This window comes from Scyliorhinus canicula, chromosome 5 (assembly GCF_902713615.1).
Source record: "Scyliorhinus canicula chromosome 5, sScyCan1.1, whole genome shotgun sequence".
Taxonomy (NCBI): Eukaryota; Metazoa; Chordata; class Chondrichthyes; order Carcharhiniformes; family Scyliorhinidae; genus Scyliorhinus; species Scyliorhinus canicula.
In genome coordinates this window covers 77,320,808-77,347,957 of record NC_052150.1, presented here as the reverse complement: position 1 = coordinate 77,347,957, position 27,150 = coordinate 77,320,808, and the positions used below count along the sequence as shown (strand labels likewise).

Sequence of the window (27,150 nt, the reverse complement as noted above, 5' to 3'; positions counted from 1 at the left end):
CAATTGATATCAGGAAAGGTGGGCCAATTTGGGACAATTAAAGCTTGTACAGGCAGAGGGTATGGTTGAAATACTAGGTGAGTACTTTACATTTGCCCTCACCAAAGAAGGGATTGCTGCTCATGTCAGTCAAGGAGGAGGTCATAGAGAAATTGGATGGGATAAAAATAGATACCGATTGCAATGTTCAAAGTAGGACCGTCGCTCAGTCCAGAGGCATGCAACTTTGTTGGCTGAGGGAAGAGAAGGTGAAAATTGTGGAGATTCTGGTCACAATCTTCTGATTTTCTTAGATATGGGACTGCTGCCAGAGGACTGATGGTTTACAAATATTACACCCCATTCAGAAAACAAAAGAAGTTTAACCCAGCTACTACAGGTCAGTTAATGTAACATCAGTGGTGAGGAAAATCTGAAGCAATAATCTGGTACAAACGTAACTGGCAGTTTGAAAAATATGGGTTAATGAATGAAAACCAGTACTGATTTGTTGAAGATAAATCCTAAATGACTAGCTAGATTGAACTCTTTGAAATAAAGGAGAGGGTTGATGAGAGTATCCTTCTCTGTTATCCTGTGAATGTGGGGACTCCAGAAGTTGGCTCTGGACTTAATTATCCGAATACACTCCTGACCTTCTTCCCACGTTTTGCCCTCCAGGGTTTTTATGTTATCCAAAACTCTGCTACTCATGCCTCATTCCCACCAAGCCCAGTTCAGCCATCACCTCTATGTTTGTCACTGCCTCCATGGACGTCCAGATGCAGCGGTACAGGACTCTGCAGTTTGCAGTTCACAAGATTGCCCAAATTAAAGGTGTGGCTGATTGCATCCACGTCACCTTCCAAGTGCCTTCACAAAATGTGCAGCAGCTGTGACGATCGGCTCAGGTGTGGATGTATTTCCCTGGCAGCTGCTTCATTACTGCATCAATCCTCTGTACCATGCTGTTTACCCTCTATTAGCAAGTTAAAGGCTGGCTACATGGAAATCAAGGCAATCCCCTGCATACCTGTCTTATGACTTTTATTCCAGGAGCCCGTAATTGGCAAAAGAACTTTGCCACATTTAGACTTCTGAATCACTGGAGCCTTTATCGAGCAGTTATTTGATTGCTTCAAACAATCATTCAGATACCTGTACATGTTTGGTGGTTCTTTGAAGGCAAGAACTCTGGCCAACTGTGCAAAAAATAAAGCATGTTGTTAACTAGGTGAACAAAGAGTGTCATGTGAGTGTAGTTTTCTGGATACTGCTATGCAGGCGGTCCTCGATTTTACTTAATTCAAGTGACGATGGATCACTCTTAGAACGTTTAGAAATTGATACCCCATTTTGCTTTAACAAAGCCATCTGTATGGTTGGATTGGTCGAACAGTCTTGATTAGGTTAGAAACAGTGTTTTATTCTGTTAAATTGTTTTGCCACAAAGCATTTTTAATACATTTGTGCACTTGTATTTAATACACGCTCAGACTCTCAAAAGTTTAAACAAGCAACTTTCAGTGATTGATGACTTCATTATATCCCCCACAAGAACTTGTGCTAGCCATGCAGGCATCAACAGTCACCTCAGCGACTTGACAGAGAAAGAGTTGAGAGCATTTAACACCGCTGGGCACCCCATGAGTGATTTACGGCCATGGTTCAGGAACCAATCCCTATTTATAACATTGTTCCTATGGGAAAATCGTTTCTGACTTATGACATTTTGACTTGCAACGGGATTTTGAGGAACCAATTGTGTTGTAAGTTACAATAGGGATAACACACATAGCCACTATTGGCTTGGGTCTCTTGGGAGCTGGCAGCAAACCATCCCTTACAAAAGCTGAAGATGCTGTTAATCTGAAATAAAAAATGGAAATTCTAGAAATATTCAACAAGTCAAGCGACATTTGTGACCAGGATAACGGGCGGGATTTAATGCGCAAAAAAGAGTCCCATTTTGGGCGCATATGTCAGGGTCTTTCTGCAGGGCGGAGTGCAATGCCTTTATCAAAGCAGGCAGTGCAGGAAGAGCTCCAATCTCTTGATCCCCTTCGGACATCGTGCTGCAGCACAGTGGATAGCACTGTTGCTTCACAGCTCCAGGGTCCCATGTTCGATTCCCGGCTTGAGTCACTATCTGTGAGGAGTCTGCACTTTCTCCCCATGTCTGCGTTGGTTTCCTCCGGGTGCCCCGGTTTCCTCCCACAAGTCCCAAAAGACGTTCAAGTTAGGTCATTTGGAATTCTGAATTCTCCCTCTGTGTACCCAAACAGGCGTCGGAATGTGGCGACTTGGGGATTTTCACAGTATCTTCATTGCAGTATTAATGTAAGCCTGCTTGTGATGATAAAGATTATTATTATTCCCTCTTAGGGGGTCCTCGAGCCCCTCCTCTTAAGGGCAGGCATCCTGGATTTGATCCCCAGCATGAGCTATCTGGCACTGGCACATTGGCACTGACAACCTGGCACCCTTGCAATACCCCAGCACTGGCACCTGGCACTGCCACAAATAGCAGCACCAAGGTTTTTGGGTCCCAGCAGGAGTGCCAAAGTACTACCCTGCCCAGAGCCCGACCACCCAGAGGTCTCCAATGGCCTGGGAGACACCCCCCCCCCCCCCCCCCCCCCCCCTCCCAAAACCAGGTGCTGTCATGCCTGGTCCAGGTTTGTGTGGACCATTGCTAAACAGCACCATGGCAAGGCCTCCCAGATGCGGGCGTTAGTTCCCAGGCCTTGGGAGAATCATTTGGCTCATTGGCATATGTCAATGTGGCTCTCACCTAGTGAGGGTAAGATCCAGATTGCGACATCTCATTAAATCTTGCGAGGCGTTCCAAGCATTGCATATCTCAAGAGAGGCTTCTTGTGAGATTTAACGGCCTTGTCACGTTACCAAGTCGAATGCTAAGAGGCCATTCGATCGCACCCAACATTTCAAGTCAATGGTCTAGTGTTGATGAAAGGCCTGTAGCTTGCTTATGCTTGGATGATTCACCACGTGCTGCTTCCAACCAGTGGCTGTGGCTGTGAGTGCCAGATCTTTTTTTATTAATGCTCGATCATTATCCCTTCTCTTCCTCCGTATGCTGCTGTGGTTGGACCGCCATCAGATCTTCAGTATTTGGAAGCTGGAAATCAGAAGGTTGGGATAAGGGAATCATAGAATTAGAATAGAATCATAGACCCCAGGGTGTGTGGGGTGGAAAGCAAGACATCTGCAGCTTGCGCATAATTTCAGATAGCAGGTTGATGTTGAGTTAGCAGTTTATAGAGGGGCTGGTTTAGCACAGGGCTAAAAGAGCTGGCTTTTAAAGCAGACCAAGGCAGGCCAGCGGCACGGTTCAATTCCCGTACCAGCCTCCCTGAACAGGCGTCAGAATGTGGCGATTAGGGGCTTTTCACAGTAACTTCATTGAAGCATACTTGTGACAGTAAGCGATTTACATTTCATTTATAAGTGGCATGATGCAGTAATATAACATCGTTCTCGATGTTCTCCACATGCCATGGGCCCTGTCACTGCAGGCCCCAGGATGCTGAGTGCTATCACTTCTATAAGGGCTCAGGAGATGCAAGCATCCTTAGCCCACTGCCTTTCCCCCACTTCAGTTCGGCTCTGTTCCCTTCTAATTTTTGCAAGAGAGAGGGCAGAATGTTAGAGATTTTGCAATGGATGATTGGGTGATATTCCTATCATAGCTAACTAACTGGAGGAATATGGAGGCAGCAGGAGGTGGGTGAGCATATTGCAGCATTGGAAGGTCTCTGATGGTAAGGAGATTTGCCTGGATATTAGTTATGCGTCCTGAATGCTGGGAGTGCTAATGGGTGAGGAAGGGGAGTGGTGCATGCACATTTGGTGGTGTGGTGGGTAGCTGCCATGCATTCACTGACCTTCCCCATCCATGTGAGCTAATTAGTCATCTTCTGGTACAACTGTCAAGTCCTTGGGTCCAGAATCCTGGAACTGACCTCGCTGGCCAACTGATCCCACTCCCTTCTGAAACTGATTCTTAAGGGCCTCTTTGCCTGTTGCAGAACCACGGTGTCTCTCCTCTACCAGTGTTCCATCCATCATTCTGGGAACTTCTCTTTGTCGTTGTCTACTTTTTCCACCATTTGAGTTCCACCAATATTATTTACCACAAGTTCCCTTTCAAAGAGAGATATCCTGTTTTGAAGAAAATGAAGCTGGTCTGAACCACATGATATCTGCAATGACATTGTTTCCCCTGCACTCGGTAAGGATTCAGTCAGCAGCATGAAGGAAGAAGCAGCACAAGACCCACTCAGCCATATGCTATAATCATACAAATAAAGTGAAAATAATTTTCACGTTGCCAACCTCATTTGGAACCAACATGGATAGGTTGTGAATTACTACCCCGTGTCCTAACAAACAAGGGCACATGAGTTTCTAGCCCAAAGGTTTCAAACAGAATTATGGTACTGACTATAGCAAGGCCTACACATTGGCATGATTCTCCGTCTTGCCAGCTGACCAGTGGGGTTTCCCATTGTGGCCAGCCCCACGCCATCGGGAAATCCCCGGGTTGCTGGCGCAATGGAGAATCCAGACAGCGGAGAATCCAGCCCATTATCTTTCACCTCTATGAGCCCCTGGTGCCTGTCTTCAGAACATCTACTTGCCTGTCAAAGTTGCTGGGGTTCAATTAAAGGGGGCTGTAATATATTTGTAGTTAGTGGCCTCGAGCTCTGGTCTGTGAGAGCACAACTGCAGACTTCATCAACTTTACAACTGCAGGGGCAATGTGGCCCTGTTCGCTTTCTAGTGTCAAGGTGGGCATTATTTCAGTCGGCTGCAAAGGCGTTGAATTGTTGTTTTCGTGAGAGATTACATCATGTTATTTTCCCATTACACAACTGTTTCTCCTCCTTGAGCTGTAGCACAATACATTCTCTGTTCTATGGGTTCCCAGACTCTATGATCAGTGATCTGAGTAAAGGTCCTATTTATTCATGTTCCAGTTTGTGTAGGGCAAAGGCGGTGGCTGAGCCAGAGCTTACATGGCAGCATTACAAGGATCCCTGAGAATTTCTATTATTAGTCATGGAGTCCAGCTGAGGGATGAGGGTATTAAGCGATTAAGCTATTATTAGCCTATTAAGGTGAACACAGGTTACTGTAAAGTGCATAATTAAGCCAGCTGGAAAGCTGTACCCAAACAGAAATGCTAATATTTGGCAGTGCAAAGCAACTAACCAACTTTGCTCAACTTCTCAGGTTACTGGCTTTTGGCTTAATACAAAGTAGGCTAGTATTTAAATCTGTGTATAAAAAGATGGCAGAAGTTTAATACATTTGACCAGATGCATCTGAAGTTGCCTTTGGCTTTCTACATTTGAGCACTCATGAACAGACATCGAACTCGATCCCCAAAAAACAAGAGCATTTGTTAATTTATGGGCAAAGTCAAACCTATCCCTTTTCTCTGCGTAAGAGAAAATGCATTAAGATGGTTCACAATACACAGTTCCGAAAGTAAGGCTGTAAGGTGTGACATCCAGATTTCTTGTATGTATACCAAACCGAATATCAGTTTTCACTGGCTGATTATCTTTTATGTTCTCTTAAAATTAGTATCTTCTTGCTAAGTTTACTCCAGGGTGAAAGTTTATATTGTCTTAAATTTGAGCTGTAGCATTGTGCAAATAGAGATTATTAATTTCAATGCATCTGGTGACAACTAAACATCATAAAATACACCATTCTGTTGAGCATTTAAACTGCTCAATTTGCTCACCAGCAAAAACCTGTCTCCCCAACCTGGAAGATGAGTGCTTGTGAATAGATTCATAAACTCATAAACAAGGTGATCACCTGACTCCCAAGTGCAGAAAATCAAACTATAGAAAAATTAAAAATTGTTAAGTTCTTAACTAAAATATTTTATTTGGTGGGGGGATGGGGGAAACAGGACAGTGGAAACATATTAATTTTAGTCTCGCGGTAGGAAACCAGCAGAAGGTGGGTGAAGTGAGAAGAACAGCCATTTGGAGAATTTGGTTCAGGCATATCCTAATTTTAGGGTTGCTTCTCATTTGCAGGAATAATGAGATCCCAGTATGAAACACGTCACCCATAGGCAGTTCAGCAAGCAGTCGGTGACAAATTCAAAGCTGCTGCAGATTCTTATAATGCTTCAGGAGCTTAAAGGAGAGATGCTATGTTTAGTGGCCAAAGCAAGGAGGTTACATTGTCAAGCTGCAGGAAAATGGTTGGAAGTGTTCCATCAGGGTTCCCAGTGTGCTTTCAGATACAATATTGCAGAGGATGAATGAGGAGTTTTAGGAGAGCAAAGAAGACTGCGAGGTGGTTGATGGGTGCTAAGGGAAGTTAGTGAATTGGCTTATCTGAATGCACACAACATTGTCTTCAGGTAAAAAAGAAATGTAATGATCTCATGACAATTGTTAAGCTAACACGTCCCCTTTTATATTATTTTTTTCTACAGTCCTGCAGGACCTTACCTTTGTCTCTACACTATTAAGCATTCCCTAGAACAACAAAGAACAAAGAAAAGTACAGCACAGGAACAGGCCCTTCAGCCCTCCAAGCCTGTGCCGACCATGCTGCCCGTCTAAACTAAAACCTTCTACACTTGCTGGGTCCATATCCCTCATATTCATGTTTTAGTCAAGATGCCCCTTATGTCACTATCATCCCTGCTTCCACCACCACCTCTGGCAGCGAGTTCCAGGCACCCACTACCCTCTGTGTAAAAACACTTGCCTTGTACCTCTAAACCTTACCCCTTGCACCTTAAACCTATGTCCCCTAATAATTGACCCCTCTAACCTGGGAAAAAGCCTCTGGCTATCCACGCTGTCTATGCCCCTCATAATTTTGTAGACCTCTATCAGGTCGCTCCTCAACCTCCGTCGTTCCAGTGAGAATAAACCGAGTTTATTCAACCGCTCCTCATAGCTAATGCTCTCCATACGAGGTAACATCCTGGTAAATCTCTTCTGCATCCGTTCTAAAGCCTCCACATCCTTCTGATAGTGTGGCAACCAGAATTGGACACTATACTCCAAGTGTGGCCTAACTAAGGTTCTATACAGTTAGCAACATGACTTGCCAATTCTTATACTCCATGCCCCGGCCAATGAAGGCAGGCATGCCGTATGCCTTCTTGACTACCTTCTCCACCTGTGTTGCCCCTGTCAGTGACCTGTGGACCTGTACACCAAGATCTCTCTGACTGTCAATACCCTTGAGGGTTCTACCATTCACTGTATATTCCCTACTGCATTAGACCTCACATTTGTCCAGATTAAACTCCATCTGTCATCTCTCTGCCCAAGTCTCCAAACAATCTAAATACTGCTGTATCCGCAATTCCACCAACCTTTGTGTCGTCTACAAACTTATTAATCATACCAGTTATATTTTTCTCCAAATGATTTATATATACTACGAACAGCAAAGGTCCCAGCACTGATCCCTGCGGAACACCACTAGTCACAGCCCTCCAATTAGAAAAGCACCCTTCCATTGCTACTCTCTGCCTTCTACGACCTAGCCAGTTCTGTATCCATCTTGCCAGCTCACCCCTGATCCCGTGTGACTTCACCTTTTGTACCAGTCTACCATGAGGGACCTTGTCAAAGTCCTTACTGAAGTCCATATAGACAACATCCACTGCCCTACCTGCATCAATCATCTTTCTGACCTTTTCGAAAAACTCCAATCAAGTTAGTGAGACACGACCTCAACTTCACAAAACCATGCTTCCTCTCGCTAATACGTCCATTTGCTTCCAAATGGGAGTAGATCCTGTCTCGAAGAATTCTCTCCAGTAATTTCCCTACCACTGACGTAAGGCTCACCGGCCTGTAGTTCCCTGGATTATCCTTGCTCCCCTTCTTAAACAAAGGAACAGCATTGGCTATTCTGCAGTCCTTCGGGACACCACCTGAAGACAGTGAGAATCCAAAGATTTCCATCAAGGCCTCAGCAATTTCCTCTCTAGTATTCTGGGGTAGATCCCATCAGGCCCTGGGGACTTATCTACCTTAATATTTTTCAAGACGCCCAACACCTCGTGTTTTTGGATCTCAATATGACCCAGGCTATCTACACAACCTTCTCCAGACTCAACATCCACCAATTCCTTCTCTTTGGTGAATACTGATGCAAAGTATTCATTTAGTACCTCGCCCATTTCCTCTGGCTCCACACATAGATTCCCTTGCCTATCTTTCAGTGGACCAACCCTTTCCCTGGCTACCCTCTTGCTTTTTATGTGCTTGGGATTTTCCTTAACCCTATTTGCCAATGACTTTTCGTGACCCCTTCTAGCCCTCCTGACCCCTCGCTTAAGTTTCATAGAATTTACAGTGCAGAAGGAGGCCATTCGGCCCATCGAATCTGCACCGGCTCTTGGAAAGAGCACCCTACTCAAGGTCAACACCTCCACCCTATCCCCATAACCCAGTAACCCCACCCAACACTAAGGGCAATTTTGGACACCAAGGGCAATTTATCGTGGCCAATCCACCTAACCCGCACATCTTTGGACTGTGGGAGGAAACCGGAGCACCCGGAGGAAACCCACGCACACACGGGGAGGATGTGCAGACTCCGCACAGACAGTGACCCAAACCGGAATCGAACCTGGAGCTGTGAAGCAATTGTGCTCAAGAGAAAAATAGAATCACTGGTAGCAACCTTTGGATTTCTCTGTTATCCTGTGAATGTGGGGACTCCAGAAGTTGGCTCTGGACTTAATTATCCGAATACACTCCTGACCTTCTTCCCACGTTTTGCCCTCCAGGGTTTTTATGTCATCCAAAACTCTGCTACTCATGCCTCATTCCCACCAAGCCCAGTTCAGCCATCACCTCTATGCTCACTTGCATCTATTGGCTGCTGGTCGATTAATGCTTGATTTTAAAATTTTCATCCTTGTTTTTAAATCCATCCCTATCTCTAAGTCTCCTTCAACCCCACAACTTTCTGAAAAATCTGTGATCTTGTTCTTAAACGTCCCCAATTTTAATTGCTCCAACTGTGGTGGTTGAGAGTGCAGCTACCTGAGCCCAGGCCCTGGAATTTCCTCCCTAAACCTCTCTGCCTGCCCAGCTCACGTCCTCTTTTACATACTCTTTCATCACCCCAATATATGTGGCTTGGTGACATATCTTGTTTTATAATGCATTGATAATGTTTTCCATTATGCATTTGGGATGTTTTGTTGCACTAAAGGTATTATAGAAATGTAAGAGGTTGTTGTCAGTTTTAGCAGAGTAATGACAATGAATATTGACAGTATTGAAAAGCCAGGCCAATGTAATTTCTTATCTGTAAATAGTAAAGGTGATTCCATATGGTGATCTGCATTCTTATCTAACAATTTACTCATTGTGAGCAAATGTTTCAAAAGCTACATACAAAGTGTAGAATGGTGTTCTTTTGGCCAAAATGCTTCTTGTGGATTAGTTTTGGCATTTTTAACAGAACAAGTACCAATATCTTTACAGTGTAAGAAAATGACATCCTGTGTAGACATGACATTTAATGGAATTGTTCAGTCAGTCAGTAATGATTCAGACCGTTAGTGTAATAAGTTTTTGCGTTCAAGATTTCTGTTGAAAGCCAGTTTATTAAATTGTCAGATTGAGTGGCTGTTTCTGATGAGGACATTTTTTTGAGGGTTGAATACAGCAGTTCAAAGAAAAACATAGAGTCTCTTAATTACCTCGAGTAAATTTTATTTGTCAGTTTTGCATTTGACATTGATGAAGAGGAGCAGTATTCACATAGTTGCCAGCTGCTGTTCAGAAGGTAAACTGTCAGCCACTGCTTCAAATTCTTGAAATGTCTAAATTAAACTGTACATAGTTTCAAACATCCTTTCACAGAAAAGACCTGCTGAACATTCGAAACAATTCTGACAGCAAGTATTTCCCATTTCTTGCGAGGTTTAACTTATATTTACATTTTTTCAGTTTGCTGCAGCTTCTTCAAATGAGGCAGAAGAATGGGTTGAACAGCTTCAATTTGTACTAAAAGGTAAGAATTACACTGATTTGGAACCAAAACATTGACTTTGGTTGTTCTGCTACTTTCTGCCTGCCTCTGATTGTCATTGATGTCGTTTTGCTGGCACACTGGACTCATTGGTATTCAGTGCTAATCACTGAGACCGTCAGTTAACTTTGCGGGACCCATGGATCAAATTATAATAATCGATAATATTTATTACTGTCACAAGTGGGTTTACATTAACACTGCAATGAAGTTACTATGAAAAGCCCAAAGTCACCACATTCCGGCACCTGTTTGGGTACACTGGGAGAGAATTCAGAATGTTCCCCGGCGCAATTTAAAATAGTCCGACATCAACCGACATTCGGACACGCCACCAGTGCCTGATACAACAGCCGGACCCAATCAATAAAGCCCCGCCCAAACCCGAACTGCCCCAGCACCTCCCACAAATAGTTCCATTCCACCCGGCCGAAGGCCTTTTCTGCGTCCATCGCGACCGCTACTTCCACCTCCCTCCCTTCTGGGGGCACCCTGATCATGTTTAAGAGCCTTCTAACGTTGGCCTTTAGCTGTCTGCCCTTAACAAACCCCGTCTGGTCTTCCCCCATCACTTCTGGGACACAATCTTCTAACCTTGAGGCCAGGATTTTAGCCAACAGTTTGGCATTAACGTTCAATAGGGAGATTGGCCTGCCTGACCCGCATAGCTCAGGGTCCTTCTCTGCTTCAGGATCAGTGAGATCGAGGCCTGTGAGATCGAGGCCTGTGAGATCGAGGCCTGTGAGATCGAGGCCTGTGAGATCGAGGCCTGTGAGATCGAGGCCTGTGAGATCGAGGCCTGTGTCATTGTCGGGGAAGAACACTCTGCTCCCTTGCCTCATTAAATGTCCTCACCAGCAGGGGACCCAGCATCTCAGAGAACTTATGGTAAAATTCCACTGGGTTGCCGTCCGGTCCCGGGGTCTTACCTGACTGCATTGCCTCTAGCCCCTCTGCTATTTCGGGGCTCCCAACCCCTCCACCAACCCTTCCTCCACCTTTAGAAACTTCAACTCACCCAGGAACTGCCTCATCCTCTCTACCCCACCTGGGGATTCCGAGTCATAGCGGCTATAAAATTCCTTAAACGCCCCGTTCACCCCTGCAGGGTCCAAGACCGTGTTCCCACTCTACCTATCTGCCTGGCTGCCTCCCTTTTCCTTAGCTGGTGTGCAAGCATTCTGCTGGCCTTCTCTCCATACTCGTATATCGCCCCCCCCTCCACGCCTTCCCCGTAGACAACAGACCAAACTCCATCTGTAGCTTCCATGGGTCCTTAATTAACCCTGCCTCCGGGGCCTCTGCATATCTCCTGTCTACCTGGAGTATTTTCCCCAAACAACTTATCTATCTCTGCTCTCTCCACCTTCATCTTGTGGGCCTGTATAAATATTAGCTCCCTTCTAACCACTGCCATCAGCGCTTCCCAAACCATTGCTGCCGAGACTTCCCCCATGTTTATTTCCAGATAGTTCTGGATGAACTCCCTCACACGCCCGCGCACCCCCTCATCCGCTAACAGCCTTACGTTCAATCTCCATTGCGGGCGCTGACCTCCCTCCTTGCACACCTGTAGATCCACCCAATGTGGAGCATGGTCCGACACAGCAATCGCCGAATACTCAGTATCAACCACTCCCGCCAGTAGAGCCCTGTTCAGAATTTAGAAAATCGATCCAGGAGTATACTTTATGTACATGCGAAAAGAAAGAAAACTCCTTCACTTTTGGCCGACCAAGCCTCCATGGGTCTATCCTACCCATCTGCTCCATGAACACCTTTAGTTCCTTCATCATTCATCATTGCTGGTACCCTCCCTATCTTTGAGCTCGACCGGCCGGACATTGGATCAATGACCGCCCTCCCCACCCCTTCCTCAATCTGGTCTGATCTGTTACCCTCCGGTGTATCTCCTGTAGCATTGTCACGCCTGCCTTCAAACCCCTCATACAGTCTCTTGTAGAAATATCCAGACACCCCATTCACCCCCGCTGAGTCCAAGATCATGCCCCCCCCCCCCCCCCCGTCCTTCATTTTCCTGATCTCCCTCGCTGCCTCCTGTTTCCTCAATTGATGTGCCGGCATCCTGCTCGCCTTCTCCACATATTCGTAGACCATCCCTTTTACCCTCCTCAACTGCCCTACCATCTTCCCTGTGGATAAAAGCCCAAACTCCATCTGCAGTTTCTGCTGCTTTCTCAACAACCCCGCGTCTGGGGCCTCCGAATACCTCCTGTTCTCCTGCAAGATCTCCTCCACTAGCCTCTCCATCTCCGTCCGCTCCGTCTTAACCCTGTGTGCTTCTATCAAGATTGTATTGTGCCCCCCTCGCCAACCCCCCCAGAGTCTGCCACTATGGCCCCCACTTCAAAAGCTGTATGTTTATTAATCAATATTGCTACCCCCCTCATCTTTGAGTCTAATGCAGAAAATGCATAAAATGCTTGCCCTACCCACCCTTTCCTGAGCCTAGTTTGATCCCCAATCTTCAAACGCGTTTCTTGCAGAAAAGTCATGTCCACCTTTAAACTCCTCAGATGTGTGAATACACGAGCCCTCTTGACCAGCCCATTCAACCTTCTCCCATTCCATGTGATCAGCATGGTTGGTCCGATCAACCATATCCCTTCCTGGGCCAGCCTCCAGCCCGCGTCCCGCATCTCCTCAGGCCCACCATCGGATGTCCACCGTCATCGACCCTCCCCCTACCACATTTCAAAAGCCCCTCCCCTGTCACCAGTTTCCCCCCCGCCACAAAGTAACAATCCCAACCTCCTTCAACATTCTAACCACTCATTCATCCCCACTGCGCTTCCGTGAACTAGCCCGCCCAGCGAGCCTGGTCGCCCCTGCCCATGGCACCTAGCATTATACCCCCTGAGATCCCCGGCACAAACACTATCCCGTTGCAAAGAACAACACCAACCCAAAAACAAAGAAAAGAGCAACCACCCCACAGAAAAAAACAATGGCCAAAGAATCCAAAAACAAACCAAAAAGAACAGAAAGCGAACACCTCTTCAAAAGTTCAATGTCCTCCTCCTGCCGGTCCATTGTCTCTGACAAACTCCATCGCTTCCTCCGGTGTCCCAAAATAAAGTTCATGACAATATAAGTCACCCATCGGCGAGCCAGGTACAGCATTCCGAATTTCACCCCCTTCTTAAAGAGGGCCGTCTTCACATTATTGAACCCCGCTCTCCTCTTGGCCAGCTCCGCACTCAACTCATGGCACACTCTCAGATCGTGATCCTCCCTGATACATTGCCTCATCTGCCTGGCCAACTCAGGATCCGCTCCTTATCCAGGAATCGGTGCAACTGCATCAGCATTAGCCTCGGTGGCTTGTTCCCCTGTAGCTTCCTCATCAGCGCTCTGTGCCCCTCGTCTACCTCCAAAGGTCATTCAAAGGCCCCCTCTCCCAGCAACGTCTCGAACATCCAAGGCCGGTACAAGCCAGTGTCCACTCCCCCGGTGCCCTGCGGCAGCCCCACGATCCTCAAATTCTGTCTCTGGGAGCGATTCTCCAAATCCTCCACCTTCTCCTGCAGCCGCCTCTGAGTATCTCGCATCACCCCCAACTCAGCCGCCATCGAGGTAAACTGCTCTTCGTGCTCCCCCACCATCTCCTCCACGTTCTGGATCGCTTGGCTCTAGGCCTCCAGCCTTGATTCCAGGCGGCCGATACCTGCCTTAATTGGATCCACCACCCTTGCCAGAGTCCCCTTCCTCTGCTGGGTAAACGTCTCATTCAAGAAGCCCCAACAACTGCTCCGTCGGCCATTGAGATGGTAGGGTCGATCCCTGACCCTCCACCATCTTCCCCTGTGTCGCAGGTACAGCTTCTCGCTCCAACTGCTCCTTTCTTTTAAAACCACTCCTGGTCCACAAATCCATCCACCGGTGGGGCACCCTCTGCTTCCACCATTCTTGCCCCTTTTTTGCTCAACACATCCACCCGTTAACCAGGGAAAAGGTCCAAAATTACCAACGGGAGCCACCAAATGAGCTACCACTCACTCCATGGATGCCACCGGAAGTATGAATAAAAAGTATTCTGCTTACAAGTAGACAGTCTACAGAAAATATTTGTGCTGTTTAATATCTGTTATAAACACCTACATGCTAAGGGGAGGACAAGGCATCCATGGCTGACGAGGGATGTCAAGGACAGCATAAAAACTAAAGAAAAAGCATACAAAATGGCGAGGAGTAGTGGGAAGTCAGAGGATTGGGAAGCCTTTAAAACCGAGCAGAGGACAACTAAAAAAGCAATGAGGGGGAGAAGATGAAGCACGAGTGCAAGCTAGCTAGTAATATAAAGGAAGATGGGAAAAGTTTTTTTCAATATATAAAAGGTAAGAGAGGGGCAAAAATAGACATTGGACCACTGGAAAATGTGGCTGGAGAAGTAATAGGAAACAAAGAAATGGCAGATGAACTGAATAGTTACTTTGCATCCATCTTCACGGTGAAAGACACCAGTGGGATGCCAGAGCTCCAGGAGAATCAGGGGGCAGAGGTGAGTGCAGTGACCATTACTAAGGAGAAGCTTCTGGGAAAACTGAAAGGTTTGATGGTGGATAAGTCACCTGGACCGGATGGACTACACCCCAGGGTCCTAAAAGAGATAGCTGAGGAAATTGTGGTGGCATTGGTGATGATCTTTCAGGAATCACTGGAGGCAGGAACGGTCCCAGAGGACTGGAAAGTGACTAATGTAACACACTGTTTAAGAAGGGAGGGAGGCAGAAGGCGGGAAATTATAGGCCGGTTAGCCTGACTTCAGTCATTGGTAAGATTTTAGTCTTATTAAAGATGACATCGCAAAGTACTTGGAAGTGCATGGCAAAATAGGACTGAGTCAGCACAGCTTTGTCAAAGGAAGATCATGTCTGACAAATCTGCTAGAGTTCTTTGAGGAGGCAACAAGGAAGTTAGACAAAGGAGAACCAGTGGACGTGATTTATTTAGATTTCCAGAAGGCCTTTGACAAGGTGCCGCATAGGAGACTCTTAAATAAGTTAAACGCCCACGGTGTTAAGGGTAAGATCCTGGCATCGATACAGGATTGGCTGACTGTCAGAAGGCAGAGTGTGGGGATAAAGGAATATTTTTCAGCATAGCAGCCGATGACTAGTGGTCTGCCTCGGGTCTGTGCCGGCACCACAATTTGTCACAATATACATTAATGATCTGGAAGAAGGAACTGAAGGCACTGTTGCTAAGTTTGCAGATGATACAAAGATCTGTTGAGGGCAGGTAGTATTGAGGAAGCAAGGGGGCTGCAGAAGGATTTGGACAAGCTAGGAGAGTGGGCAATGAAGTGGCAAATTAAATACAATGTGGAAAAGTGCGAGGTTATGGACTTTGGAAGGAGGAACTTAGGCATAGACCATTTTCTAAATGGGGAAATGCTTTGGAAATCAGAAGTATAAAGGGACTTGGGAGTTCTTGTTTACGATTCTCTTAAGGTTAATGTGCAGGTTCAGTTGGCAGTTAAGAAGGCAAATGCAATGTTAGCATTCATGTCAAGCGGGCGAGAATACAAGACCAGGGATGTACTTCTGAGGCTGTATAAGGCTCTGGTCAGACCCCATTTGGAGTATTGTGAGCAGTTTTGGTCCCCATATCTAAGGAAGGATGTGCTGACCTTGGAAAGAAGTCAGAGGAGGTTCACAAGAATGATCCCTGGAATGAAGAACTTGTCGTATGAGGAACGTTTGAGGACTCTGGGTCTGTACACGGAGTTTAGAAGGATGAGGGGGGATCTTATTAAAACTTACAGGATACTGCGAGGCCTGGATAGAGTGGACGTGGAGAGGATGTTTCCACATGTAGGAAAAAATAGAACCAGAGGACACCATCTCAGCCTAAAGGGATGATCCTGTAAAACTGAGATGAGGAGGAATTTGTTCAGCCAGAGGGAGGTGAATCTGTGGAACTTTTTGCCGCAGAAAGCTGTGGAGGCCAAATCACTCAATGTCTTTAAGACAGAGATAGATAGGTTCTTGATTATTAAAGGGATCAGGGGTTATGGGGAGAAGGAGAATGGGGATGCAAAAATATCAGCCATGATTGAATGGCGGAGCAGACTCGATGGGCCGAGTACCCTAATTCTGCTCCTATGTCTTATGGTCTTATTGTCCACATGAACAATAACACTATTGGTAATTGTCATTAATTGTTGCTTCTAATAAATCAACTGATTTTGCAATATTCTACAACTCTCATTGTGGTTTAACAGTCTTCCGCTGTCTTGGAAATATTCTCGAAACACTCCCCAACCTTTCTATTACTCTATTTCACTCTCTTGAAACCTATTTCTTCAACTAATTATTTGGTCACCTCACATATAAGTTTCACTGGAATTTTTGTTTTACTCATTCACAGGATCATTGTGGTTTAACAGTCTTCCGCTGTCTTGGAAATATTCTCGAAACACTCCCCAACCTTTCTATTACTCTATTTCACTCTCTTGAAACCTATTTCTTCAACTAATTATTTGGTCACCTCACATATAAGTTTCACTGGAATTTTTGTTTTACTCATTCACAGGATCACTGGCAAGGCCAGCATTTATTGTCCACCTCAGATTGCTCTTGAGAAGATGGTAGTGAATCACCTTCTTGAATGCAACTGAGGGTAGTTTGCTAGGTAACTCCAGAGGACAGTTAATAGTCGCCCATATTGTTATGGGTCTGGAGTCGTATACATGGGCGGCACAGTAGCATAGTGACTTGCACTGTTGCTTCACAGCATTCCGAACCCGCGTTCAATTCCCGGCTTTGGTCACTGTGCGGAGTCTGCACATTCTCCCCGTGTCTGCATGGGTTTCCTACGGGAGCTCCGATTTCCTCCCACAAGCCCCGAAAGATGTACTTATTAGGTGAATTGGATATTCTGAATTCTCCCTCAGTGCACCCAAACAGATGTCGTAGTGTGGCAATGTGGGATTTTCACAGTAACTTCATTGTAGTGTTCATGTAAGACTACTTGTGACACTAATAAAGATTATTATTATTATAGACCAATTGGGAATCCAGGACTTGAGCCAAAAATCAAATACTACACTCTCTAGTTCAGTACTAAGGGATGTGCATTGTTGGAAACACCTTCTTTCAAATGAGAGATTAAACCAAAGCCTTGCCCATTCTCCCAGCTTGATGTAAAACTTCCATCATAATGTTAAAAAAGAACAGGGCAATTATCCTTAGTGTTTGCCCAATATTTACCCCTCAGTCAACAACACAAGAACATCTGGTCATTATCCCATTTGTCTTTGGGAGAGTTTGCCATTTGCAAATTAGTTGCTGCATTACAACAGTATCCATTTATACAAAAAGTGCTTAATTGACTGTAAAGAACTTTGGGCCATCCTGTGGTCAGGAAAAGTGTTCTTTGAATCCTAGTCTGTCTGTCTTTATTTTGTCTTGCAAGGCATCAAGCTCCATCATTTTCTTAAGATTTCCTTGTTGACCTCCAAAACCTCCATGAGACTTTATGGACTATCAGCAGCAGCAGAATTGTATTCAGCCACACACTGTAATCTCATGACTTGGTATATCCCTCGCTCACAGAATCAACCATGGTTCAATGAGGAGTTCAGAAGAGTATGCCAGGAGCTGTTTCAGGCATACATAAAAATTAGGTGAAGCTAGAACACATGCATGCTGGACAGCGGAAGTAGCGTACAATAGATGGGGCTAAGCAATCCCACAACCAATGGATGACATCAATGCTCTCCACTCCTGTCACATTGAATTGTGAATGATGATGGACGGTTAAAAACTAACTAGGGGAGGAGGCATAAGAAACATTTCCATCCTCAATGGTGGAGGAGCCCAGCACATCAGTGCAAAAGACCAGGCTGAAATATTGCAATCATCTTCAATTTAGTGGCCAGCTCCTGGGGTCCCTACCATCAGTTACCAGTCTTCAACCAATTTGATTCACTCCATTTGAAGTGAAGAAATGGTAAAAGGCACTGGATACAGCAAAGGATATGGATCCTGACAACAACCGGCAGTATATGGAAAGCTTGTGCTCCAGAATTGGCCAGGTCCGTAACCACATTGTTCCAGTACAGCTACAAAACTGGCATTTATCCAACAACATGGAAAGTTGGCCAGATAAATCATGTCCACAAAAAGCAAGACAAATTCAATCTGGTCAATTGACTTCCCATCAGTCTATTCTTGATAATCAACAAAGTGTTGGAGGGTGTTGTCCGCAGTGCTACCAAACAGCACTTTTATAGCAATAACCTGCTCACTGATGCTCAGTTTGGTTCCAGCAGGGCCACTCGGCTCCTGACCTTATTCTGGCCTCAGTCCAAACGTGGGGAAATGTGGTGAACTCAAGCGGTGAAGTGAGAATGTATGGCCTCAACATCAAGGCAGGATTCAATGTGACATCCAGCATCGTGAGCAAAATTGACGCAGCTGCTTCATCAGTGACCTTCCCTCCATCATAAGGTCAGAAGTGGCGATGTTCGTTAATGATCACAGCATTTAGTGTCATCGCAACCCCTCCGATACTGAAGTAGCCCGTGACTCGTACGTAGCAAGACATAGACAACATTCAGGCTCAGGTTGATGAATGGCAAACTACACATGGCAGACAATGACCAGCAACAAGAAGAGATATAGGTAACTTGGATGAAGGGACTGAATGTATGGTTGCTAAATTTTCTGACGACATAAAGATAGGTGGAAGAGTAAATTGTGAGGAGGACCTAAGAGTCTTCAAAGGGGTTTGGATACCTTATCCACTTCTGCAGAAAGAATAGAAAAACAGTATATTATATTATACAGAGAAATATCTGAGTTTCCTGGTGCATGATTTTTTTTTAGAAAATATTTTATTGAGACATTTATAATTTGAACAATTTTCAAAATCAGATGTCAACAAAAACACAATATAACCAACAAACTCCCCGAGCACAAGCCCCAGCCAACATGGCTTACATAAACAGTGACACCTTCCCCAGCCACAACACCGTTGGTTCTCCGGTCCTTACTCGTCTCTCCCATACCTCCCATTTCCCCCCCACCCCGCATCGCACCCTGCTGACAACTTAATTTTTCTCAAAGAAGTCGATGAACGGCTGCCACCTCCGAGCAAACCCCTGCAATGAACCCCTCAAGGCGAATTTAATTTTCTTGAGTCTGAGAAACCCCGTATGTCACTAACCCATACCCCTAACTTTGGGGCTCCGAGTCCATCCATCCGAATAAGATCCGTCTCCGGGCCACCAGGGAGGCAAAGGCCAGGACATCGGCCTCTCTCACTCCCTGGACTCCCAGGTCTTCCGACACACCAAAGATCACCACCTCTAGACTTGGCACCACCCTTACTTTTAAGACCTCTGACATGACATCAGCAAACCCCTTCCAGAAACCCCTCAGCCCCGGACAAGCCCAAAACATATGGACAGGGTTCGTAGGACTCCCCCGCACAGCGCCCACACCTATCCTCCACCGCCTCGAAGAACCTACTCATCTGGGCTGCAGTCATGTGCACCCTGTGGACCACCTTAAATTGTATCAAGCTGTGACATCAGCAAACCACTGCCAGAAACCCCTCCGCCTCGGACATGCCCAAAACATATGGGCATGGTTTGCAGGACCCCCCGCACATTCCTGGTACATCAATGACAGAAGGTCAGCATTCAGGTACAGCAAGTGATTGGGAAGGCAAATTGAATGTTGTAATTTATTGTAAGGGGAATTGCGTATAAAAGAAAGGAAGTCTTGCTACAACTGTGCATGGAATTGGTGAAATCGCATCTCAAATACAATGTAAAGTAGGTCTCCTTACTTGAGAAAGGATATAATGGCATCAGAAAAGTTCAGAGAAAATTCACTTGACTGATTCCTGCGATGCAGGAGTTATCACATGAGGAAAGATTGGGCCCGTATCCATTGAAGTTTAGAAGGTCTTATTGAAACATAAGATCCTGAGGGGAATTGACAGGGTGGATGACGAGAGATAATTTCTGTTAATGTCTTATTAATTACATTGAGGTATAAATGGCAGTTGTTAAATAGTGATGGATTTTTGTACACTTATAAATGAGGGTAGCTAGAACACTGAGATGTTGGAGTAGTGAGGCTGTGAACTAAGTCAATAAATTTTCTCCAACAAAGAAAGCTACAGTTAGTTTAAACTTCTCCAACCGGTGTGCATCCAGTTAACTGTATACCATTGAGGTTAAAATCGAGGTGAGATTTTTTTTTCTCTGAGGGTTGTTTGTCTGTGCAATTGTCGTCTTACCGGGGAGCAGGGTCATTGAATATTTTTAAGGCTGAGTTAGATTCTTGATTGACCAGAGAGTCAAAGAATATAAGGGATAGAGAGGAAGTAGAGTTAAGGCCACAACATATCAGCCATAATCTTATTAAATGGTGGAGCATGCTGGAAGGGGCGAATGGCCTACTTGTGCTCCTAAATCAGATGCTTGTATGTAAGAGAGAATTTAACCACCTCCCCTTGATATTAAATGCGATTACCATTGTTGAATTCCCACACCACCAATTTCCTAAGGATTAGCCAGAAACTTAACTGGAACTGCCATATAAATACCGCGGTGACTAAAGCAGGCCCTAGGCTGGCAATTCTGCAGCAACTAACCCACCACCTAACTCCTCCAAAGTCTGTCTATCATCTGCAAGTTACAAGACAGTAGTGCCTGGATAAGTGCAGCTCCAACAACACTCAAGGAACTTCGAATCCTGCCACTGCAGATGGTGAAATTTGAATTCAATAAAAATCTGGAATTAAAAGTCTAATGATGATCATGGAACCATTGTCGATTGTCGTAAAAACCCATCTGTTTCACTAATGTCCTTTCGGGAAGGAAATCTGTCATCCTTACCTGGTCTGGCCTACATGTGACTCCAGACCCACAGCAATGTGGTTGACTCTTAACTGCCCCCGCAAGGGCAATTAGGGATGCGCCAGCCACGACGCCCACATCCCACAAACGAATTTTAAAAAAACTTGAAGCAATCCAGGCCAAATCAACTTGCTTGATCGTCACCCCATCCATTGACTTAAACATTCACTCCCTCCTACACAAATGCAGTGGCTAGAGTGAACAGAATTTTTCGGATCCTGCCAGTGGCAGGAATTGTGGCACCTGGGATCAGTGAGGCCAAAAGTCGACATTCGTCCAGCAAGAAAGCAAGTTGCAATCTTTCCTTCAGCATTTTCATTAACAGGGCTACCAGACCAGAATCGTGCACTTCCTTGAAATCTATCAACAGGAAATCAGACTGTTCTGTTTCCCAAACTGTAAGCTTGGTATGCACCTGGTGTGGGAGATCTTTTTCATTACCTGCCACTAGACTCTGCTTTTGCCATTCGCATTGCTCTTTTCCTGGGGGCTAGCAGTATATCGTGCAGCAGATGGCTTGCACACGAAGGAATGGGAGAGGTTGGAAGTCACAAAGGAATGGGTGAATCAGAAGCTGAGGTCAAGGGTGATGGATCCAGCAATGGACAATTACGCAAGGGGGGGTCCTCTGAGGAAGGGCAACTCCACAAGGGAGTGGGTCAGTTGCTGTCAGACATGATGGCGGGTGGCCGACTTCCTAAATCCGCCACAAAATTCAACGTGACCTCACGGCTGCATAATTAGTTAGCTGGGCATTGTGCAATTTTTAAGTTATTTTTTCTGTGGCGTTTACCTGCTTAACGTGGGAGTCCTTCTGTTTTACAGCCCCACCATGGGACTTGAAGCAGAAGATCCCAAATATGTGTGGAGTAAAGGCAAACTGCATCCTTATTATCTTGAAGTGAAACTAAAAATACACAGACGAGAGAAGAACCATTCATCATTTTTTCAAACTGTTCCATTTCCCACTATCACCTGTCATCGGTTATTCTAAGTCAGAACATTGTGGGATCAAATTTAATTCCTGGGATTTGGGTTATTACAATTATGTTTTCTAGGATTGTTAGGTTTTGGGACTGTGGGTGGGATTTTACATGCAACCCATCCTGTGTTTTGCGGCGACAGAGATGGCCCTCCATTAGCTGGCAGCGGGATCTTCTGGTCCCACTGTTGTCAATTGGGTTTCCTGTTAAATGCACCCCTCACTCCCAGGAAGCAGGCGGCAGAGGTGTGCCATCGGTCAAATCGGAAGATCCTGCCGGGGTGGACAGTAGGAAAAATTCTGGCCACGCCTTTATTTTAGTTTAAAATGAATGGAGTCGTGTGATCTATTCTGAAGTCTGCCTGGCAACAATTTGGCTGTCAAAAGATTAAAGGAAGGACTAGATTGTTTTGCTGGTAAGAAGGTGTAAGGCGTTCACATTTGTAGATAGTGGCATCAGCAGCTGCATTTAGTGTGGTTAGACTGCGAGGGTGAGATTCTTCCGAAAGGTATCTAGTGTGGTAGCAAGCAGGAACTGTCGCGAGCTTCCCTGCGCTCGGCCCAGCAAGGCCGGGAACGTTATTCAACGTTAATTGGTCCACTTAACGAGGTCCCACGGGCTTCACGCCACAAATTAAGCCTTGCCAGCCGATTTGCCGGGACCACGCTCGCCAGCCCCTCAATAACAAAGTCAAGCAGCACTTGCACAGCCAATCCATCTGAGCTCAGATGCATGGTGCCGAGAAGACCGGCGGCAAGATTTGGAGACGTGGACCTCGGGAGGCCAGTAGGGTGTCCTGGTCCCCTGAGTATTCCAGAGGGTGAGCCCACAGGGCAGTAAGTGCCGCCTGGGACCAAGTGGCAGCGGCCATCGGCTCGGGAAGCATGACCAGGAAGACTGGCCTCCAGTGCCGCAAGAAGCTCAATGACCTACACTAGACAACACAGGTGAGTTAACAGCAAAGCCCCTGCTCACCACTCACCCCCCCCACCCCCGAGACATATGCACCCCCATGTGTGCATCCACCCCCCCCCCCCCCCCCCCACGCTCCATGCGGCCCATAACCCTCCTGACACCTACTCTCCCTTCTACCCAATCCTTCCTTCGCACCCACACCCCGTCCCCAGTCCCCATCACCACTTTTAACCATGTATGCGGCTAACGATGCCTCACTGTGTCTCCGCAAGGAGAACGTCTCCCACAAACGCTGGGAGAGGGCCCGGACTGGCAGAGAGCTACCAGACAAAGGTATGCTCACTACCTTCGAGGAGCGGGCCCTGGAGGTGACTGGGATGGCTGAGGACAGACTGGACACAAATTAATGTGAAGGTCAGCACATGCTGCAGAGGTGAGGACCCACTGGACCCCACCCAAGGACCTGTCAAACATGAGTTATTGCCATACAGACTGATCCATCCCTCCAACTGACTACATGTCCGTTCTCCCACATGTCCTCCAGTCGACGGCACCAGCCCATCCGGGGTGGCCCTCTCCCTTGCCTCCCATGAGACCACCTCAGAGGAGAACTCCGAGGATGCCACGATCGATGCGTCTCAGCTGTCATCCCACCCTCCACCAGCGCAGTTACATGCACCTCAGTGGGAAACGTTAGCAGTCAGGCTTGTGGGGCACAATCTGGTGAGCACTACACAGTTGCTGATTTACACCAGGTGGAGGCAGGATCGCCCAGGCAAGACAGCAGTCGGAGGTTTACTGGATCCCAGCTAGACGTTGAACCTACAGAACAGGTAAACCGGGAGCTGTCAGAGACATTAGGGAGTTGCTGGGAGATGTCAGCGACATTACAGCAGGTCCATAGCTGATTGGAGGAGTCCTGGAGGCTATTGGCAAAGGAGATGTCACAGGCAATGCATGGCACCGAGGCCAACGCTGCTAGACGACCGCAGTGGAGAGTCTGGTGCACAACGTCTGCAGCATTAGTGGAGGTGTCCAAGGCATGGCGCAGTTGGTGATGAACCTGACTGAGGGCCTCTGCAGAATGTCCAACCTGCTGGGGGATGTGACCCAGTACCAGTCTGACCTTGATCTGTTGTGCGGGTCATGTCCTGTTCCAAGATGGTAATGGCTGAGGCGCTGCGGAGATTGTCCCAGTCGCAAGTGCGCATCGCTGAGGTACTGCAGAGCATGTCCCAATCACTGAGGAGCATCACCATGGTGCAGACAATGGGGAGCTGGCAGAGCCTGATGATGCAGGGGCAGCTGGGGTTTGAATCAACTGTTTCTGACTGACCCATCCTTCCCACTGACGCCAGCGTGGGAACTGTGGCGTTTTACGACACAAAATTTGGCGTTGAACCCTCGCCCATCCTGCAACCGGTGAGGGGCTAGCAGCCATGCTGGTTAAAACTCACAGCTCCCATGACATAAAGAGCTGGAGATTGGCCAGGTCCATGGCTGTGCATGCTCATGGGGATGACCTGCAGTAGTCGCGGCGTAAAACATGGTGCTGGCCAAGCATGGACCCGACCTGCTAAATCCTACCCCCCTGAACACCTGCTACCAGTCCCCCGGTCCTCGCGGAAGCCCCCCTCCCGGCCAACAGCACTGTGGCTGAGACCACACGACAACCGCGCGGTCGGGAACTTGGCCCATCGGGGGAGGGCCTTCAGATGACGCGCTAGCGCCATTCCAATGCCATTTTGGAGGAGGCAGAGGATAGAAACCGGGTTTAAACCGGCGCCGACCCTAATTTGGGCGTCGGAAGGGGTTCTCCACCCGATTGCCGATTACGATATCGGCGTCGGATAATGGTGAATCCCACCCTCTGTGCTTCACCACACAGGAATGCAAGTAGGTACTCATACTCTGACTGAAAAGACCAAATCCGTGAGGCGTTAAACGAGGCTGGAAGATTCATCTAGCTTGTGCCAGAGAGAGAATCTCCAGATAAAAATCTCACCATGATGAACCATTCCAGGGTTTAAAATGATCAGGCTGAGAAAGGAAAAGTTCAGAAGGAAGAGCTCGGGGGCAAAAAATCATTTTGGAGTGATTTCTCCGGGGGAATTTAATATCTACTTAAGTGGCATTGTATTAGATACCTGTAAAGTGATGTTTTATTTGGTTTTGAGTGAAGAGAAAGTTCTGTTTTGTAATATAAAGTTTAGGTTGCCTACAAAAAAGGTTTTTAGGCAACAGTGCTTTTAGTCTGATACAGTGGATGCCTTAAATCATCTTGTGGTGTCATCCTTTCAACCATCAACTGAAAGTTTGAATTTCTTTTTAAAGTTGCAACTTCAGTGCAGTATGAGAGAGTGCTGCATTGCATCAGACACTGTTTCTGGTTAAGATGTTAAAACTGGGATTCCACCAGCTTATTTTGAAGCTTCAAGTGGAGTACAAATCCCATGGTACATAACAGAATAGAGTTAAATTTGGGCAAAATTTCTTGGTAAACTCTCATTCTCCCTCTTGCAGTTTGGTGATTCCTCCAAACTATAGCATAAACATTCTCATACTGAGTGGAATGCTAAAGCAGTTTTCTTTTAAGACTTCTATTAATGCTGTTCTTGTTAAGGCTATGCAGAGGAATTACTTGAATTGATTGATATTTTTATTAAGCTTTCTTCTGCTTTTTAGAATCAAATATTTCACTAATTGTTTTGTTAAATAGACAGGGAATCTGGTATGATCCCAGAAGATGATGAAGAAGTGTATGATGATATAGATCCAGAAATTAAGGATGGCAATTTCAACCAAATGGCAATAGATGAAGACATTTATGAAGAGCTTCCAGGTTTGTGTTTTCAAAATACTTATGTAATGTCAACAGAAAAGTGAATATGTTCAAAATGATATAATTATATTCAGTAAATGTCCATACAGAAATTCATTTCAGATACATTGCTCGTTCATTAAAAAGTTACATATGTATGAATGATACCAACAAAATGAAAATGACCCTATGAGGCCTAACTTTAATTAAAATATGTATTAAAAATTATTTGAATGTCTTAAAATAATCAAGTCAGTGAATCCTGCCATGGGTGCATATCATCACCTATACATCAAACTCTCTTCAACGTTCTTATCGAGAAGGGTACAAACAAGTTCTGGATTGGACGCAATTCCATCAGATTTAAAGTAACCACCATGGGACAAAAAAATGTGATTAGCTAACTGGATTAATGTAAAATGAATTACACTGTAGGGAAAACAGCATGACCAATGAATAGAAGGGAAGCGAGGAACCTGTTTATCATTGCTGATTTCTGCATGTTATATAAGATTAAGGCATCAGTGCAGTAAAATAACTTTATTGTGTAATCCAAATGTATTTATTGAAATTTCTGTAGGTTTGAAAGCTGGTAATAATGAATGCATTGCATACAGAAGGAATGTGTGAGTGTAAAGGTGATTGTCTGTTTAATGCCTGTCAAATGGAATAGCATGTGCATGTATTGATCAGGTCAGCAGGTGGAAACAGAGGATAGAATATTGTTCTGTATTATCATAGTTTCATATTCTCAAAGTCTATGAAATGTAAATCTAAGTATGTAAATCTAAGTATGTTCCACTATTCTCATTCAAATAACTCGGGAGTTTGAATCAGAGAAAGTTGGAATACACTGCAGCCCCCGCATGTCCACCTCCCTCCCTCTGCACCAATCCTGATCGTTCCCCTGCACTCCTGGCCCCAGTCGGTGCCCGACACTGCGGAGGTGGGGTGACGGTTACTGGCGCTACCCATGCCAGCAGAACACTCTGCAGCCCCGTCTGGCACCCTCTTGTAGCGGCTACTGCGGGCGCTCCCATGGGTGGGCTACGTGATGCCTGTCCAGCAGTGTGACGCCAGGTTGTGGGAGAGGGATGGGATGGGTGGGATGGGGGCACCCATACAGCTGTGCAATCACGGGCTACGGTGGATGGCCAGTGGGGTGCGCAGCAAGATGGCTGCTTGTAGGCCGAAGCAATGGTGGTCTTTGCCTGGACACACTGACCCCACGCCCCATCTCCTGTTCGCCCCCTCCCGCTATCCCACAGTCTTGGCAGGTGGCTGCCCCCCCCCCCCCCCCCCCCCCCCCGACATCTCTGGGAACATGTCCTGCCTCTCCCTCAGCGTCAAATGCATCTGTTTCCTGATTTTTAAAACCACAAGTGAATCTCGCCATCGGTGCAAAACATTTTTAAAGCAACTGTCCAATCCATTCGTTCTTTGCATGCTTTTGAGGTGCTCTTCAAGGAGGGGATCATGTG

The 27,150-nt window shown here is 46.2% G+C and overlaps 1 protein-coding gene across 2 annotated transcripts in view; it reads left to right on the top strand.

Moving 5' to 3' along the window:
• The window catches only part of skap2 (src kinase associated phosphoprotein 2), a 405,881-nt gene that overhangs the window by 203,686 nt on the left and 175,045 nt on the right, over positions 1–27,150 (top strand). For both annotated transcript variants that reach the window (XM_038797255.1, XM_038797254.1), the window contains exons 8-9: positions 9,969–10,032; positions 25,568–25,690. In XM_038797255.1, coding sequence (XP_038653183.1) covers positions 9,969–10,032; positions 25,568–25,690 — 187 coding nt within the window. The remainder of the gene's footprint in view (positions 1–9,968; positions 10,033–25,567; positions 25,691–27,150) is intronic.